This window comes from Suricata suricatta, chromosome 8 (genome assembly GCF_006229205.1).
Source record: "Suricata suricatta isolate VVHF042 chromosome 8, meerkat_22Aug2017_6uvM2_HiC, whole genome shotgun sequence".
Lineage (NCBI taxonomy): Eukaryota > Metazoa > Chordata > Mammalia > Carnivora > Herpestidae > Suricata > Suricata suricatta.
In genome coordinates, this window is record NC_043707.1 from 57,091,499 (window position 1) to 57,111,832 (window position 20,334).

The following is a 20,334-nucleotide window of genomic DNA, read 5'->3' on the forward strand; positions in this document are numbered from 1 at the left end:
ATACAAATCAAAACCACACTGAGATATTACCTCACGCTGGTCAGAGTGACTAAAATGAACAAATCAAAAGACGATAGGTGCTGGCGAGGAAGTGGAGAAATGGGCACCCTCCTACACTGTTGGTGGAAATGTAAACTGGTGCAGCCACTCTGGAAAACAGTGTGGAGGTTCCTCAAAAAATTATCAGTAGAACTCCACTATGGCCCAGTAATAGCACTGCTAAGAATTTACCCAAGGGATACAGGATGCATAGGGGCACATGCACCCCAATGTTCATAGCAGCACTTTCAACAATAGCCAAATCATGGAAAAAGCCTAAATGTTTATCGACTGATGAATGGATCAAGAAGATGTGGTGGTTTGTATATACAATGGAATACTACATGGCAATGAAAAAGAATGAAATCTGGCCATTTATAGCAACATGGATGGACTCGAGGGTGTTATGCTAAGTGAAATAAGTCTGGCAGAGAAGGACAGATACCTTATGTTTTCATTTATAAGTGGGACAGGAGAAACTCAACAGAGAACCATGGGAGAGGGAAAGGGGAAAAATAGTTGGTGAGAGGGAGGGAGACAAACCATGAGAGACTTTTGAATATTGAGAACAAACTGGGGGTGGGGGAGAAGGGAAGGGTGATGGTCATGGAGAAGGACAATATTGGGATAAGCACTGACTGGTATATGGTAACCAATTTGACAAACTATAAAAGAAAAAAAGGCCATGACAGAAGATAAATTTTAGATCATATGCTATTTGTATGGAATTATTCCTGATATTTGCAAACTATTATAGCTAGTCATTCTTCAAATAAAAATAATCAAAAACTTTATTTCATTTGCTTCCTTCATCCCTGATTCTAAAATGACAAAGGAATCAGCATTATACAATTTACACTATAGCTAATACTTACCCCTGTATTTTGTCTCTAAGGCTTGTCTGTTGGGACTGTGTTATACCAGGTTAGGCAGTTACTATCATTTTTGTTATTTCTATCCACTCCTCACACAATGGGAGTTGCATTTAAGAAAATGATACAGAAAGCACACTAAAAAACTCATTGGTTTAGCTGGTGACTAAAAATAAGTCACAGTTATAAATAGGTTCATGCCTTCAACAAAGTGAGCATGGTACCCACAGAACAAAGAAAAGAAAGCATATAGATAGTAGCAAGTGTTTGGATTTCCCAATAGTAATGTACTGATAATCATTCATAAAATTAATATATAGCAGTGGAAATGCTTTGACTTTTGACCTCATGCATTATAATTTTTATTGTGTATTTAAATTTTTATTCAGAAACCTTGACTATATACTTATGCACACACACACACATATATGCATATACAGATTATAATGGTAAGAATATATTCTTATGTAGGAGTCTAACCCAATACTAACATCAGTTTTCATATTAAACTGTATTTATCAATTCAATAAGATTCTCTTCATCTGTGCAGTGGATCCAAATATTATAGATTATATTAAATGCAGCTGTCTACTTTCAAAATTTAAAACTACACATGACATCAGTGGTAATAAGAGTAAATTACAACATAGATAATGGCAAATCTGTTTCTTACTCTCGTCTTTCTTACCTTCTTGCCTCCATTCAGAAGCTTAAGAAAAAAGTAGCATATATGTGTTAAAAGCATGAAATGATTGTACAATTTTTTCTGCTTAATTTTACAGTCCAGAAAAGGCTACGATAAAACTGTGATTGAAATCAATACACCGAAAATTGATCAAGTACCTATCGTTGATGTAATGATCAATGACTTTGGTGATCAGAACCAGAAATTTGGATTCGAAGTTGGTCCTGTTTGTTTTCTTGGCTAAGATTAGGACAAAGAACATCCAAAATCAACAGAAAAAATACCTTGGTGCCACCAAGCCATTTTATGCCACATGCAAGTTTTGAATAAGGATGGTATAGAAAACAACTTGCTACGTCTAGACATACCGATTAGAAATCCCGATCCCCATGTGGGTGCAGAATCACATGACGAAAACCTTGAAAAGCATAAAAATATAAGAGTGTGGCTGAGATGGAAACAGGCCTTATTCTTGATTCCCAATTTTCATCTCTCCTTTTCCTATTTGGATATCTTTGGTGCTGTAGGGAAAAAAAACCAGAACAATATATATTCATAAAAGATATGGTGCTCATTCCCATCCATCAAGGATGTGCTAAAACAGTGTGTTTCATAAATTGTAATTATTTTATGTACAGTTCTATACTGTTATCTATGTGTCCATTTCCAAAACTTGCACGTGTCTCTAAATTCCATCTGACTCTTAATTTTATGACAATTGCAGAACACTCATGGCAATAAATATATGTATTATGAAAAAATAAAGTTATTTCTGATGACTCTAATTCCCTTTCTTTGATTAATAATAAAATGCCTTTGTATATATGGATGTTCAAGAGTTCAATTATTTGATGTCGCCAACAAATTTCTCAGAGGGGCAAAAACCTAGAAGATTCTTGGAAGCACACTTGGATCAACTCTTCTCTACTGACAGTAACTTTGCTGAACTTCAGCCAAAAATATCATGCATTTTGATGCTTTATTCAGTGCTATACCTCAACCTTTTTCTTTTCAGAGTCCAGGATTTCACAGGATACTTGTATATATGGAAAATAAGCAGTTTTATATTTTTGGACAGGAAAATATGTATGAGAAGCTATTTTAACAAAGTGATGCCTCCATCAAACAATCAGATGTACAATTTTTTGACAATTTTATCTCATCTCATTGTTTTCAGTGTGCTTCAGTCATGCAGATTAATATTAAAAGGTGGGAACTAAGCAATTATTTATGAATTTGTTCATTGTTATAATTTTTAATCAGTAAATTTCTTGAATTTGATTCCAAGTTGCATATTATAATAGTCTCCAAATATTATTTTACCTGCACCTGCCCAACAATTACTATTCCTTTTCTTTTAAAATAATATCATATATTATTTGACCTGCCTAATTCCTAAATAACATATGGGTGGATTGTTACTAACAGTGCTTGTTTTAAAAGTCATACTTATTAAAACAATCAAAACCTTTTTCTTGCCCCCCATGAAGGTATTTTCTTCCAGGTAGCTTGATATAGCAATAAAATTTAAAAATTACAAATTGAACTTTGTATCTATTTTAAGTAATATATGTAAGACTTGAAAATAAATGTTTTATGTGAAGTGTTAAATTAATTGATACCAGATTTCACTGGAACATTTTCAACTGATAATTTATCAACAAAAGAGCATACCTGTAATACTGAAATTAAAACGTGAACACTTGTCATTCAGAAATTTTTATTTTTGAAATCAAGTTTGTAAATGTCCTTTCAAGAAGGGAGATATGAATCGTATAAATAAACTCAAGTCTTGTCTACCTGGATTGGTCATTCTCTTTCTTAAATAGGTTCCAAATTACTCTCTTTTGCAGAAAAAGTTTTGATTCTGTTTCATGACCATCCAGATTAGAATAGTTTTACACTTTTGGAAACAAATATTAGCCTTCAGAGATCCGTTGTTTAAAATTCCCCACATGACTAAAATAAAAACACCCATGGTAATACTCTATTTACAAAATTAAGATAGGTTATATTTAAAATTCCAGAAGGATATTTTTCATAATTAAACATTTTGCAACATCGCAAATATATGTTCATTATGTTAGCACTAGAAATATTCCCAGATCTTTTATTTGAAATATAGCCTGTAGGGGCTCCAGAGTGGCTCAGGCAGTTGAGCATCCGACTTGGTTCAGGTCATGAACTTGCTCATGGGTTCAGCCCCACATCAGCCTCTGTGCTGAGAGCTCAGAGCCTGGAGCCTGTTTTGGATTCTGTGTCTTTCTCTCTGCCCTTCCTGTGCTCACGCTGTCTCTCTCTCTTTTTCAAAAAAAAAAAAAAAACATTAAAAAAATTGAAATACAGCCTCTAAATTATACACAAAGTAATATTGTTTATCAAGAGAAACTCCATACATCAGGCAATTTAATAAATATATAGTAATAAGAATATTTTGCATGTTGACATGCATTGGGGAAGCTGCATTATTTATCCATTTAACGGAAAAAGTCTCAAATTTGGCACTCAGTAGAATTAATGAATAAATAACTGAATTGCCTATCCTTTTCTATTCCTAGACATATGGATATTGTCTTCCACATAACATTGGATTTTTTTATAGTTGATTTAATTTGAACAAAAAGAGGCTCAGTGGAATGGAAAAAGCATATAATATGACATTCTACTCTTGGTCCAAGTATGCATAAACTATGGAAAATAATGTTGATCTTGGATGGATTCTGGCATGGGTAGATCCTGAGCCTGATGTACATGAAATTTGGCATTACTCCTTAAAAATAAGTACAAAAAACAAATATAAAAAATTAATGTAGTTATTTTGAATGAAAAAATATTGCAAAAAATTATTAATTTAACAAAAATGGGCCCATACCAAACGTATCACAAAATCACAATGTTTTCATTAACTACTTTTGTAATTCTATGTATTTATGTTTTGGCTTCAATCTCTGCCTTTTCATATGACAATTTTATAATTTAATTTCTGATAGAATGTTCTTCTAACTTAAAAATGATTCTTCTTATCAATAGCTTAGAGCTATTTTTTTTCAATTTAACGTCTTGTTATTGGTATTTAAAATTTTTTAGGTTATCTCTTTATTTTAAAAAATTAATGTTTATTTTTGAGAGTGAAAGAGTTAGAGTGGGGGAGGGGCAGAGAGAGCGTGAGAAACACAGAATCCAAAGCAGGCTCCAGGATCTGAGCTGTCAGCACAGAGCCCAATGCTGGGCTCAAACTCACAAATGGTGAGCTCATGACCTGAGCCAAAGTCAGAGACTCACCCAATTGAGCCATGTAGGTGCCCTTAGGTTATTTTAAATTTAAGAAGATCTCTATATATTTATTTCATGTATATACTATAAATCCATGAGAATTTTCCACAGGCTAGCTTCTGATTCTGTACATTTTACACCTTGTTTTCTCTCTACTACCAATAGATTTCAGACTCTAGGCACCATAGGACGCTTGCATGCCATGATACAAACTCTGTCCTCACACTTTTTATGTTATAACACAGTGGGTGATAGGATTATTCCAGAAAGCCCTTCCTACACTAGGATTACTGGCATTAACTAGACATGAGGATTAACTGAAAGCTGCATAATTATACCCCAACCATGTAAACCTATTCTATAAGCCCTAAGTAAACGAATCTCTAACTGAATTTCGTCCTTCCTGGCTCCTTCCACACCACCCAACACAAGAAAAAATGCCAAAGAGAAAGACAATATTCTTAAGAGATCATACTTAAAGAATCTTATTTGGGAAAAGATTCTCATATACCAATTATGTGACCATGAGAACATATTTCTAGCCTATCCCTCAAAGGCTTAGATGGGGTTCATGAAAGAGAAAGATCCAGAAGCGCCGTCCTATGTATGCTGAACAGTTGTGAAATAAGTGAATTAATTAAGGGCCTAGCACACTGACACACACCATCAGCTAAATGGATAGTTGCTACTGCTCTAGATTTCCTACTGTTACTATCACCACCCCAGCCTAAGTTCCTTTCTAAAACATAATGAATAGCATATGCGCTAACACTGCAGAACTTTCATAAAGGTTTAATTTTAAAAATGTAAAACATTATACAAATTGCATCATGGCTGAGACCCAAATTACCAAGTAGGATGCCATGAAATACAAGCTTTACAAACGAGTCACAAAGGAAACAAAACAGGAGCAGCAGCATAAGCCATGTAAACACCCAGGAACTGCACATTCATCAGGCACAGCTTCTCAAATCCTCCTTTACCACAGTATGTTTTGTTCTCTAGAAGGATGAGTTCAGTAGGCTTTAAAGTCTCTCAAACCTTACCCATTGCTAGTCTTGTATTGGTGTAATGGTTATATGACTAATAATTCTTCATGTAGCTGCCACCCAGAGATTCAGAGACGGCAAGATTATTTACAATTGAAATCTTGCAGAAGCATATTCTGCTAGAGGCACTCCATGTTCAGTAGTCAGCACATAGCAACCCTTGCAGGATCCTCATTTATTTTCTCTCTAGTAAATCCATGGTCTATACTTATAATGAGATTGGTCAGTATCAAAACCCAGAGGCAGAAAAGAGCTACAGAACCACTGTTAACTCTTTCTTTCTAAAAATAGAAGTTGAAATAACTTCAGAAATGTTTTATGTGACAAAACCAGGACTTATTTTATAGTTACTCGATGATGACTATTCTACTTATAATACTGCTTACTAGACATTATACAAATACACTGAATACTTTCCCATTTTTAAATTACCTATATATGTCTATACAGGAACAAAGAAATAGGCTTTTTTCCATAATGGAAGCATTTTGAAGAGCAAACCGTGTGTCCTAGTAGCAGATCTTATTCTAGTGAAAACCAAGAGCACAATGTAGGCTAATGAGTCTACTAGGTTCATTTGCCATCACTCAGGGTCTCTGGTATAAAAAAATGTTATTTTTTGGCTCAATAAGGGAAATGCACAAAGAAATTTTCCCCTGAAGTGGCATACACTTCTGTGCTTAACCCTAGAATGGCCAGACTGAATTAGATAAAACAAATGAGCTCCCCTTAGAAAGAGACAGATTTGCAAGTCCCCACATGAACATGGTAGAAAGGTCTGTGTAACTAACTCATTGATAACATGAGTTTGGGCATCTTATCTATTTCAGGAAAAAGAAATTACTGAGTGACAGTTTTCACAGCTAATATTCTATAAGGTAAAGTGTACCTTAAAAATCTTGTATTCTATTTTTATGTGAATAAAATTTCTTAGCAATATAGAAAAAGCTACACATTAGATAAATTATTACCTAGTTAGGGGCGCCTGGGTGGCTCAGTCTGTTGAGCGTCCAGCTTCAGCATGGGTCATGATCTCACGGTTCATGGGTTCGAGCCCCGCGTCAGGCTCTGTGCTGACAGCTAGCTCAGAGCCTGGAGCCTTACTTCAGATTCTGTGTCTCCCTCTCTCTCTGACTCTCCTCTGCTCATGCTGTCTGTCTGTCTGTCTCTCTCTCTCTCTCTCTCTCTGTCTCTCTCAGAAATAAATAAAACTAAAAAAATATTACCTAGTTATTTCCACATAGCTATAGAGATTTTTCCATCACTACTGAGAGAAATGAGTGGAAAAAGTAAACCAGTGATAACAACAAAAATCCTAAAGGTATTAAGTATTTAACTAAAAGTAGAAAATTGATATGACTAAGTAAGTTAATATTTTATATTTTTGATGAAATAGTTGAAAGTCTAATCAGATTTCTTTTTCTCTGTGCAGGGGCCTTCCCAACTTCCCAGACCCTGCCATCCATCACTCCTGGCCTTTCAACCCCTACCCCAGGAAGAGAGTGGGAAAGGGAAGGAGAAACATGACTAGGTAGGGGAGAGGTAGCTAAGTAGGAGTATGGGGGTAAATTTTTTAAGTAGGGATTTTCTAAAGATAGAGTCAAGTGGTTTTGGAACATGGAATACTGATACCAGAAATATTGATAATCATTTAATTATCAACCAATGACCAAGTATATGATTTAGCACCAAAATGAGGCTGGGTTTCTACCAAATATCAATATATCTACATATCTATATCAACTTTACAAAAGAATTATGTCATAATGGCTCTACACTCTACCCTAATTTACAGTTTAATAAAGGAAATAAAACATCACATTTAAAATAGCTTTTATTATCAAGGTTCTAACTCTACAGATGTGTGGAGAACTGAAGGAGCAATAAATGCTAGTTTGTAAGTGTGCTTCATGTGAAAGATGGTAGGTCTACAAAATGTCTGCAGAATCTAGATGGGTGTGGGTGAATGAGAGAAGGAAGACCACATCACAGCAGAAACCCAGGAAAGAATTCCAGAGGCATATGTGAGTGTGAAACATGACGAGACAAGGAGTCTGATAAAGCCCCAGGGGACTGGCAGAGTGCCAAGTTCTATATTCAGGGTTGGGTTATAAAGGCTTGAAAAATCACAAAGAAGAGTTTGGATATTGTGCAGTAGATAATGAAGAATGAATGCTGGTTGTTGAGTGAGGCAAATTTTTATTTCATACAGGAAGTCATATTTCGAATCATTCTATGCTAGATGGATCTAGAAGTTGAGTCAGACAATAGGGACCAAGTGTCATAAGGCTGTTCCGGAAATTTAAGTGGGCAATAATACAGATTTGGATTACAGTAATAATACCTGCATCACATAAAAGGGACAAGCATAAAACAATTTGAAAAAAGAAATTACTATATTTTACCACTTAAAGTATTCTAGAGCCATTCACTGGATACATCTATACTATATATATGGCTAGCTTTCTTTTTCTTCTTTTTTAAAAATATATGGCTAGCCTTTAAGAACATATATCATAAAATCAGAGAAAAGAAAAGTTATATTCACTAAAATCTGAAGAGCCAATGGACCCCAGGGAAATTAATAATATCTGGCCCAATCCCATCAATTGGCTTTGTATCTCCTCTCATATCTCATATACTATTGCAGAGTACATATGAAAATAACTTGTGATTGCTTCAACAATGTGTGCGTACAACACTACGAGCAAGTACCTATCTCTTATGTAAATAACAGTTTATGTATAGTATCAGCTACAAATCACATACATTTATAGGGATATCAACTGCTAAAATTTATTATATAGCTATGCCTTCTGATGGTGAAATTTTCATAGGTAAAAATTAGGGCATAAGGAATAAGCAAATACATAATCTAATTATATATTATTTATATTAAAATATTATCTAGCAGTAAAAATAGGGCATTGTAGGCACTGAATCTATGTTTGAATATGTAAATATACAAAGGAAGGAATCATATCTATATGCTCTCTGTTGCCTACCTTTTGAGGTGGGACTTTTATCGGTAGATGGCTTCCACTTTCTTGTCCACCATTTTCTCTTCAGTCCAGCGTAGCGGAACTCATCCTCGTGCCATATCAAAACTTTTCAATGCCACAAAGAATGAAATATTCATCAGATTCAATGTGTGTTTTTTTCAGAAATGACAGTTTGTTGTCAAAACCAGCTCCCTTTCCTGTGCTCCTAATCTCAGTTAATGACATCTCTGATCACACAGGCACCTGGGCCAAACACATGCAGAGTCGTCCTGAATGGTCTGCTGCTCTGCTGTCAGCGATCTACTTCTGTCAGTTCTCCTTTCTAGATATCACTCACACCTGTGGATCTCTTTTATCTTTGTTGCCACTAAGTGTGCATAGCGATATTTTTTCACTAGAAAATTTTAATAGCTTGCTATATAGTTTCCTATTTCCAGCAATCATTATCCCCAAAATCTAGCCTCCATACTGAGAAAAAAATTTCTTTATGAGAAGTGCAAATGCAGACAGATTACTCTCATTTACAAAATTCCTCAGTGGCTTCTCATCACCTACAGCATCATCTTTCTCTTTTGTTTTGTTTTGTTTTGTTTTGCTACACATGAAAAATACATTTACAACCTCTCTCTCTTTCTTTTACCCATAGGCACCTCACATAAAACTGAGATAACATCATACATACTCATACTGATGCACCCTGATTTGTAGTATTCCATTTTACGGTATTGTATTTCATTTCACAAAATATCAGTTGTATCCATTAGGCTGATAAATTATTTACTCCAGAAAATACGGGTCAAGAGTATGAAGGTCAAACACCTTAAATTGTTGAGCAAGGCTGTCTGGGATGCTTCCCTACTGTTTTTAAACTCAAACTTGGGTAAGTTCACATTAAAGAGCCCCATTCTACAAGGCCCGAGCATAGGGAGACCAAGAGAGCTGAGCTCTGGCCACAACGGTTCACTCTGTTCTCATATGTCTGGGCGTACCTTGGCTTGACATTACCGTTCAAGTTAAATTTCATGATGTTGTTACATATATCAAGATTATACCTAAAGGCACATTCACTATAATATTTTATCCAATATCAGTGGAAAGATGGAAAAAATCTAAATGAATACAGTCAGGGAACTGGTTTTTTAAATAGGTAATAGTACATTTGTAGATTGAATGATAAAGTTGTTTAATTCTGCATTAGAAGAGTTAATGACATGAGATGTTGTTCCTAATGTATTTCTAAATTAAAATTTGAAACTCTAGAAAGCATCAACTTCGATACATGATCTTTCCTAGATTGGAGATAAATGTAGCTTCTGCTCTTTCTGTGTTTCTTTTTTAAAATCATCACATACTGGGGAAAAGCTGCACAGATACTCTGGTTCGGTCTTCAGCAAAAGGCATGGCAACTGGTAATTTCCACAGAAAATTCTAGTCATAACAAAAAGGAAAGATGAATTATGAAATAAACACCAAATGTTAAAAGCGGAAGATCTTCAAGCTAATTCCAGTGACCATTCAGTGAGGGCACATGGAGACAGGCTCGGAGCAGGGTTAGTATCGTACATGAGCATCTGTCACTAAGGATTGTAAGGCTTCGCAGCAAGAATTCTTCACAGTGATGCAAATGTGTATCCATCAAATGCATTGTCATCTGAAACACTAGGATTCCTGATGTCGCCACGCTGTCTCCATTAAGCAACACATAGGTGGAATAAAAGGAAAGCTGATGTAGAGATGTAGGTTTTCAAAGAATCCCAGGAACTAAGAACCAATGGGAGACATTTCCACTTTTTATTTTCCTCTCCACTACTAATTTTTACCTAAATGTAATGTCTTCTCCCTTAATGAATGCTTTCTCTGAAAGGAGCTCTTGATAAGCAAAATATAATATTATAAGGAGATTTGGGGAAGGAAAGGTAACCTTACCTACAGTAACATAGACCTATAAAAATATAGTTAAATAATCATCTGATGAGATATTTTTGAATAAATGAACATTGCCATTGTCCTATCCTTGATATATATTTGTGACCATAAAAGCATCAAATATTCAAAATTTTATCTTCACTTACTAGTATCCTGGACCATTAAAAAAAAAGTAATTCATGTCTTCATTGTTATAAATAAGGGTTTGCTTCCAACGCTTGTTTTAAAAGATCCCTTCCTCCTTGGATCTCACATTCTTTGAAACAAGGATGTAGATTAGAAGACAGGTATAAAGAAGCATTATTAGTTTGGCAGCGGGGCAGCAAACTGTTTAATCTTACTTTATCTTTGACATGTTCTGGACCTGGAGCATGTGGAAATCTTACTAAGTGAAAAGCTCCAATTTTCTCCTGCAACCTCGTAGCTCTTACCATAACAAAAAGCTAAACTGCTCTCCCACGATGCAGATATCTTTGGTGTTTATATTTTAAACTGGTCATTCCCAGCAAAGACTTTATTTTTGTGAAATGTTTAACAGTGGCCATATATTTTATGGACTGTGTTTTAATGTCACATACTTAGAACCCAAAATGACTAGGTGTATTTTGACAAACTGATAAAAGAAATAGCTTAAGGCAAGTTCTCCTTTGAGTCATAGAAAATCGCTTTAGAACTATTTTTAAAGGAAATGGCAAAAGTTTATCTAAGTATTTGGCAGAAAGTCAGATAAAATTCCTTAATTCTGCCCTCTCATTTTTTTTAGTTCACAAAGTTTGCCATTTTTTCCTCCAAATGTTTTTCATGACACCCTGACTATATTAGTACCCTAGTCTAATCTCCTTCTTAGATCAAATTCCTAACTTTTACTCTTTATTCTAATTGTCCACCTCTAATTTCTATGTACTCACACAAATACTCTAATCCATACTACAATTACTGCCAGGTTCATCTTTCAAGTGTTTGGATTTTCTACTACAATAATACTGTCTTACAAGCAATTACATAACTTAATGGTTTAATTATTAAGTTTTTAAATGTTTATTTTTTATTTTTGAGAGAGACAGACAGAGCACAAGTGAGGGAAGGGCAGAGAAAAAGGGAGACAGAATCTGAAGCAGACTCTGGGCAATGAGCTGTCAGCACAAAGCCCGATATGGGGCTCAAACCCATGAAAGGTGAGATCATAACCTGAACCAAAGTTGGGCACCCAACTGACTGAGCCACCTGTCACTCTAATTATTAAGTACTTATTATTGATCATGAGTCTGTGGCTTAGATGAGAGGGTTTTCTGGCTGCTGGATCTGGCAAGGCTGGTCTTGCTTGGGGTCATGCACATATCTGCAGACAACCCCATTGGTCTTCCGAGGGCTAGTGGTCACAAACGACCTTATCTGTGGTGGGCTTCCCTCACATGGTTTCTTAGCCGCTAGCAAACGACACCAGGCTTCTTCAACTGGTGGTCACAGGGAGAGACAGAGACAGAGGGACAGGGAGAAGTAGAAAGAGAGAACGTATATGCGACCATAGTTTGAGGCCAGGGTCAAAACTGCTGTGGCATTAGGCCCCCTATTAATTAAAGTAAGTCACAGACCAGCAGATTCATTGCAAAGAGAAAATAGTCTTCATCTCCTAGCAGAAGGAAGGGCCTGCAAACATCACATTACAAAGTGCATGAGTAAGGGAAGGTGTAAAAGATCATGAAGATTTCTGCATTCTACTGCATCATTATCAATATCCTGCTCAGAAACTTCCAGTCACTACCTATTTTATGACCTGATCAGTTGTAAACTTTGCTCTCAAGATTCAAATACAATCAGTGCCTCTATTTAGTCCATCCTTCATTTTCCATCTAAACCTTCTTTTCTATATTTTCTCAACATGTTTTCTATGTTGAGTGAGCTCATCTACTCACTGTCACATGAACATGTCTTGTATTTTTACTTACTCATACCTCTATGCTCTCACCCATATCTCCTACCTTATATGCTATATTCCATTTTTTATACTTAAATTCTATTTTATTAAAGCACAGCTTTTTTTGACTAAGCCTTTCTTTTTATTAGAGTCTCAGCTATTTTATGATCACTCCGGTGCACATTGCTATTTTTATTTATTTTTATTTTTGTACACCTACAGTATAAACATACTTTCCACACAATTTCAGCTCTTGTTACAGATACTTCCCCTTAATGAGTGTTGGTTTGGTCTCCTCCATAAAAGTATAAAATGCATATTTCCTAGAGTCTAAAAATTATTTCTAATCATATGATAAGTATATTACAGGCTGAATTATGTCCCCCCAAAATTCATACATTGGACTCCTAGCCCCCAGTTCATTATTAAAGATAAGGTCTTTATAGAAGTAATCAAGTTGAAATGAAGCTATTAGGGTCTGCCTTAATGTAATACCACTGATGTCCTTATAAAAGGAAAAACTTGAACACAGAGACAGACAAATACAGAGGAAAGACAGTATGAAGAGACACATGAAAAGACAGCCATCTATTAACAAGCCAAGGCAGAGGCCTGGAACAGACCCTTCCCTCATAGCTCCCAGAAGGGACCACCGCCTGGATTTTGAACGTTTTCCCTCAAGAGCTGTAAGACAATACTTTTCTATTATTTTTCCCACTCTGTGGCCTCACAGCCTATTAAATAAATGTTTGGTTTTGTTTGGTTAATTGAATAGATAAAGGCTCATAAGTATAAACTACTAATTCTATGTTCTTGGACAAAAAAATTTTTGACAGAACTCTTAGGAACTGAAAATTTCTGGATCACACATTCACAATATACAAAACTCAACCAACATTAAACTACTGATAGTTTCAATCATCTACCTTATTTTTTAGATATGAGAAGAAAAACATGCAGATAGAATAAAGATGACCAGCAAGAGCTAGGTTTGGAAGGTCAAGTGGGCTGTTTTGCTCTGTGCGACTATAAAAGAGTGGTTGGCAAACAGACGCTGAATGCTAATAAACCGCCTGAAATTAAATTTTGAATATGAATAAGGTCATATGGACATGAATAGATTCAGCTGAAACATACATTACTTATTTCTTCTTTTGGGGATACAGTGAATGAGACTGATTGATATAATCTCCTCGCCTTTGAGACCTTAACGTTATGCCATATGTTAACAAGATGAAAAGTTGATAATATTGATAACAATAATAAGTAATTTTATGATAGGCAAAATGTAGGGAAGTGAGGTAATTTATGGCAGGGCTTCTAACTTTGATTAGAAACTCAGGAAAGTAACTATCTGTGAGCAAATGAGACCCAGAGTGTATAGAAATTGTCCATCTCAGGGGCACCTGGGTGGCTCAGTCAGTTGAGCATCTGACTCTTGATTTTGGTTTAGGTCATGATCTAATGGCTCATGAGCTTGAGCCTGAGTTCGAGCCCCATGTTGGGGTCTATGCTGAGCATAGATTCTGCTTGGGATTCTTCCTTTCCCTCACTCTCTGCCTCTCTCCCATCCATGTGTGCATTTTCTCTCTCTCTTGCTCTCTCTCTCTCTTTCTCTCTCTCTCTCTCGTTCTCTCTGTATCTCTCTCTCTCCCCCCTCTCAAAATAAATAAATAGAATATTCTAAAAAATTGCCCATCTTGATAACAGTAAAAGAGAAAGTATGTTAATAAACAAAACATAACGATTATATCTTGAATCTGGGCAAACAAAGAAAATCTTGAGAGACAAAGAAACTGATCATGACTCTTTTCCTTCTGGAGTATGGTTGAACTGATTTTTTTCTTCCTTCTTTTACCACACCATTATGTTCTTTCATGTTGTTCTGAATCTTTCTGTGAAACAGACTGCAGCTCCCACAGGCTGCTGCCCGAACTGGACACTAGAAACAAGGAATAAAACAGTAAGACATGCCTTAGAGATTTGCTTAAACTTCTGCAGTGAAGAGAAACACAGGCCTGACCACCAAAATTGAAAATCTAAACCAGTACTTCAGAGAGAAAACGATACCAGAAATAGAAACAAGCAATCATCAAGAGAACGATTTAAAGCACCTGCTGATGATTTAGTCTCAGAGCCTAACTCAGGCAGAAGAAAATTCAATATTGTTCAATGAAGTAAATAAAGTATTGAGGAAAATAAAATCCTGGTGCCTAAGATAACAATAGTATTGATGTCTGCAGATTCTGCGTGACAGATGCACTCGGTTGCTGCTGCAGAGCTACAGACCAGCTTGGGGCATCATAAACTATTCAATATAGACAGACTCATCCCCAGGACAGAGTGATTTGGGCAGTTATCCTGTGTCCTATTCTTTTGGAGGAGTCCTGCTCTACTGCCGGCAGTCAGCTGGGGCAGTGATTCTTTGAGCCAGGGGGAGCTGTTTGCCAGAGAGAGCTGAAAAAGGACTTAAGCCATGATTCCACCAAAAGCAGGACTTAAATTGGCCTGATCTCCAAAGCCATCTAAGAGATATTAATATGAGCCACCAGGAGAATGATTTTCATACTAACCCCTCGCACCCCTGGGAGAAATCTTTAAAGAAATTATAGAAGTCCTCAATTGTGGGCCACACAGCCAAAATCTGGCCCCCACACTTATGGTGTTTGGCCTGAATAATGTTGACCCATGTACTTCCTTTTTTAAATATTCTTAATTAATTGCTAACCTTTAAAAACATCAGTTTATATATTCTCTTGAAAATTTAAAGGATCTGACAAAATGTAAGTAAGTGTCAACTGCATCTTTTCAATGGGGGCACACAGTCTCTAATTTCTAGCACTCCACATCATTTTGCTTTTATCTCATTTGCTTCATGTGGGCTGGCCTTTCTAGACATTTAAGTCCTAAACCTGGTACTTATATTCTGAATAAGAAGAGGCAAAGGAGGATGGAGATTAGAAAATATTGACCAGAGAGGGAATTCATTGCCCAGACACAAAGTAAAGGCCTAAGATACTTATAATAATTATTCAGGAGAAATTGGGAAGATTACCCAGATATCCAGAAAAGGGAAGCATATTTGATGACAGGTAAGACATAAAGCAAGGAGATAAAACAGGCTATATTGTGGGATGGTTTATACTCTTACAGCAAGAATAGTGAAAGAATCCAAGGAACTAGAAAGAGCCTACCAAACAAAAGACTGTGTTAGTCAGCTTTAGCTGCCATAGCAAAAAATCATAGACTGTGGGAAGTAAACAACTGAAATTTACTACCTCAGTGATCTGGAGTCAAGAAGCCTAAGATCAAGATGGCACGGTGATCGGTTTCTGGTGAGGCCCTCTTTCCAGCTTGCTTCCTTCTCACTGTGCCCTTACATGGTGACGCTCCCTGATGCCCCTTCTTATAAGGACAGTAGTCCCATCATGAAGACCCCATTTTCATGACTTCAACACTCCTTAGTTGCCTATCAAAGGTTCTATTTCCAAATGCACATCGGGGGTTGAGATTTCAAAATGTGAATTTAGAAAAGGGACAATCAGTTGATAATAATCTCCATCAAGCTATCCTTACAAAGCTACCTTCTCCCGCTTGACCCCACCTGATAATGGCATTTTAATGAAAACTGTAATAGTCAGGTTTCTCCAGGAAAATAGAACCAATAGGAAGATATCCAGAATATCCAATGGCATCAGTTCTAATCCAAGTCCACAGGTTTGAGATATAGGAGTTTAGATGGCATTAAGTCCTACTCCAAGGCCAAAAGATCAGTGTTTCAGCTCATGCATTCTGGCAAAGTGAAAGAATTCTCTTTTCCCTACTTTCTTATTCTATTCATACCCTCAACAGATTGAATGAGGTCAATCCATATTGGGAAGTCAATCTGCTTTACTCAATCTACTGCCTATTCAAATACAAATTTCTTCTAGAAATATTCTCACAGATACACCTAGGAATAATGCTTACCCAGGCATCTGGGCACCTGTAATCTGGTCAATTTGATGTATAAAATTAAGCATCACAACAACAAATTTTGCAAATGAAGTGATCTATAATTTAAAACTGGAATATTCCTGGTTTATTTTCCTCTGCCTTAAATACCTGAGGAAGACATTAGGAAGGGCTTCTGCAAAGACAAAGAATATCATGAGAGAGAAATTAGGGCTTTCACACACAAAGGTAACTTGAGTGTCTGTCCTTCAGAGGACTTTGTGATAGTGCTGAGTGGAAGCTACCCTTTTAGACATAGATAAACTCAGTATAAACAACAAAAATCAATGCTGTTTATAAAGAAACTTCAGAAATCTAAAACTCTGGACTAGAAGAGCACAGACCCTCTCAGGGGTTCCTGTGTAAGTATCTGGAACAATCTAGATGTAACAGACTGGTCTACTCTTTCTGCCCTTACCATCATGCTGGAGGGCTGGACTTCTAAGAAGGAAAGAGCACAGACAACCACATGGTATATGAGATGACCTCTCCAACAACCTGAGAAATTAATCTCCATTGATTGGCGGGAATACTAGGCACCTGGGCTGGAACCCTGCTCTCTGCAAGACCACCTGTGCTGAACGTCTAAACGGGGCACTGCATTCAGTCCACTATATGTTTATTTTATTTTACTTGTGTGTTTTTTCTACTCTGTCTTCCCTAAACATTCCCCGAGGAAATTAAGGAAGGAGGTTAAATGGCAAAGTTTTCTAAAACTGTTCTGGAGTTTATAATTTTGAGTGACTTGCACATTACTGGGAAGATAGAGAAGAGCTACTTTCTTCTATTGCTTCCACTAAGCACAACTTAAAAACCCTATACATCATATGCAAAACAAATATAAGAAGATTAAAAAAGGTCAAAAGAAGAAAGCAGATCACCAAGCGGGGGCATCTTGCTATAGGGATTGGGGCATAAAATCAGGATTCCCTCCTGCTCAGTCTCCACTGATATCACAAAGCAGGGATCTCATTACTCCGGGGCCATGGTGAAAGTCTTCCCTCTTCACTAGGCCTCTGACACCACCCCAGTGGAGAGAGTTGGGAGCCTATTTACTGCCAGTTGGAAGTGAAAATTTAGGCTCCCCATGGGTTTCCCTTGACAATACAAGTGAGGTGGGTGTGCAAGTACAGTTTTATTTCCAGCCACTGAAGATTAAAATTTCCAGTTCCTTAGTTCTCTGACACTATTTTCGTAGGGATAATGGGGAACCTGTTACAAACTCACAAGAGTAGAAGTTTACCCTTACTTGTTCCTTACTCGGGCTTTCATTATGTCAATGAATATAGGGCACAAGGTTTCAGTTGGACTGGAGCAAAGTTTTCTCGCTTTCATATAACTTTGGATGGACAAAGCAAGCTTTTTCTTGGTGGGAAGTATGTCTACGTCTGTTGCATAAAATCCATGTTCATTCAGAACCTCAGAATATTCCCTTATTTGTAAATACGACCTTTGTAGCTATACTATAACCAAGTTAAGATGAGTTCATGCTAGATTAAGGTGGATCCTAATACGATAAGACTAGTACCTTATAAGAAGAGCAAAGACAGAAACAAGCAGGCACAGAGTGAAAAGGAAGAAATAAAATTGTCCTTAACAGATAAAATGATAGTCCACATAGAAATTACAAAAGAATCTTCAAAACTGAACATCTTAGAACTAATAACTTCAGTAAAGTTAAAAGATATTAGATTAACATGCACAAATCAACTGTATTCCTATATACTAGCAATAAACACATAGAGACTTACATGAAAAACACAAAACCATTTAACATTCTTTAAAAAATGAAATGCATAGGTGTGTAAATATATCAGAATATACACAAGATTTGTAAGCTGAAAACTACACAAAACTGATAAAATAAATAAATAAATAAATAGATATACTGTGTTCTTGGATTGAAACATCAACATAGCCAAGTTGCCAAACCTCCAATTGATTATATAAGCTTAGTTCAAGCTAAATATTTTTCAGATATGAACAAGATTATTTTAAAATGTATACTGAAAATCTAGGCAACTAGAGTAGCTAAAATAATTTGAAAAATAAGAAGAAAGTGGGAGAATTGATCGATCATCTTGTAAGATTTATTATATAGCAACAGTAATGAACACTCTATGATATGGATAGAATAAATAAACCAGCAGGAAACAAAATCCAGAAATAGAATTGGATATGCCCAAGTAATTTTTGACAAAAGCGCAAAAGTAATTCAGTGGAGGAAAAATAGTTTTTCCAACATTTGATGATAAGGCCACAAATTGGGGCACCAGGACAAAGGAGCCCTTCTGTGAGATTGTTTAAGGGCCTAAAGCTGGGTGCCTGGGATGAAAATTTTTAGATAGCATTGTACCAAGATTATGGTCACAATTTTGGGATAATTAGAATAGACTATGGAGAACCACTTTAGCTGTTCATCCCTGAGAAGTCTTTGCCCAGGCCATTCAGGCAGTGGGAATAAAAGAAAAGCAGCAAGCATTATTCAAATGAAATGTTTGCCGAGCCCATGAGGACCTCACAAGGGTAGGAAGAAGGGGATACGTGCTCATTTTGTTCTGTCACTAATAGACAAAATGAATGTGAATCTTATGGGGGTTACAGAGATTGGGGGCAGATCCCATTGTTGATTACTACAACCAATTCTACAACTTGAGCATTAGAAAATGATGATAGTTAAATACATTAGCAAGGAATGTACAAACCTACACTAAAATCTCTGGTGCCTGATCTGAGTCCTGCTTCCAATCTTCAGTTGAGAAACTAATGTCGTTAGAGCAATTAAGGGATTAAGAGGAAAATTAGAAAGACAAAATGGCGCATCTGTGAGTAGCTCTACCCTCTAAAATAGAAGAAATCACTGGAAGGAACTAGATCTCTAGGGCATCTAAGTCAAGGGAATTAGATAAATGACAAACATTTCCAACATAAGAGGCCTTCCCATTACAAAAGTTTTGCCTTCATTGTACATCCATACATACAAAATTAGCCAATGGGGAGACTGGCCCTATGTTAAATTTTGAAAGTGAAAACTAAAGTAACTTTGTTAAATAGGTTTCCTTACAGATGAAGGATTTCAGTCTTTGGTTTTATTGTTTGTGAAAATACACTGTGATCAAATGGGGTAAATCCCTGTTGAGAAATTTCAGAGTTTATATAAATTGGAACATGATCTTTCTACTACTGCAAATATAAGCAAATGTTAAAAAGTCATCCTTAAAACAGGGTTTGGCTTTGACCTATCCAGGAGAAATTGATGGAACACTAGACAGGTGTGGTAGGGGTAATTCTGAGGTAGCGTCACGAGCTCTACCTCCTGGTGTTAAACCCTGTATCATTCCATCCCCTTGAATGGGACAGGACTTCTGTTTTGCTCGTGGAAAGTAGATCATGGAAGAAGTGATGGGGTATCACACTCCTTGATCAGGTTCCTTTATATTGCAACGGTGGTAAGATGTGATTCCCAAGATTACAATATGTTACTGTGAAATTCCATTTTAGCAGATTAGTAAACAGGATATTATCCCGCTGGGCTTGAAGAAGCAAAGAACCATGCTGTGAACTGCCTGTGAAGAAGGCC

The 20,334-nt window shown here is 36.4% G+C and overlaps 1 protein-coding gene across 4 annotated transcripts in view; it reads left to right on the forward strand.

The window, feature by feature from the left end:
- COL11A1 (collagen type XI alpha 1 chain) overlaps positions 1-3,401 on the forward strand; it is a 209,939-nt gene extending 206,538 nt beyond the window's left edge. For all 4 annotated transcript variants that reach the window (XM_029949164.1, XM_029949166.1, XM_029949163.1 and 1 more), the window contains one exon: positions 1,694-3,401. In XM_029949164.1, the coding sequence (XP_029805024.1) occupies positions 1,694-1,840 (147 nt within the window). In that variant the 3' untranslated portion in view covers positions 1,841-3,401. The remainder of the gene's footprint in view (positions 1-1,693) is intronic.
- The last annotated feature ends 16,933 nt before the right edge of the window (positions 3,402-20,334 follow it).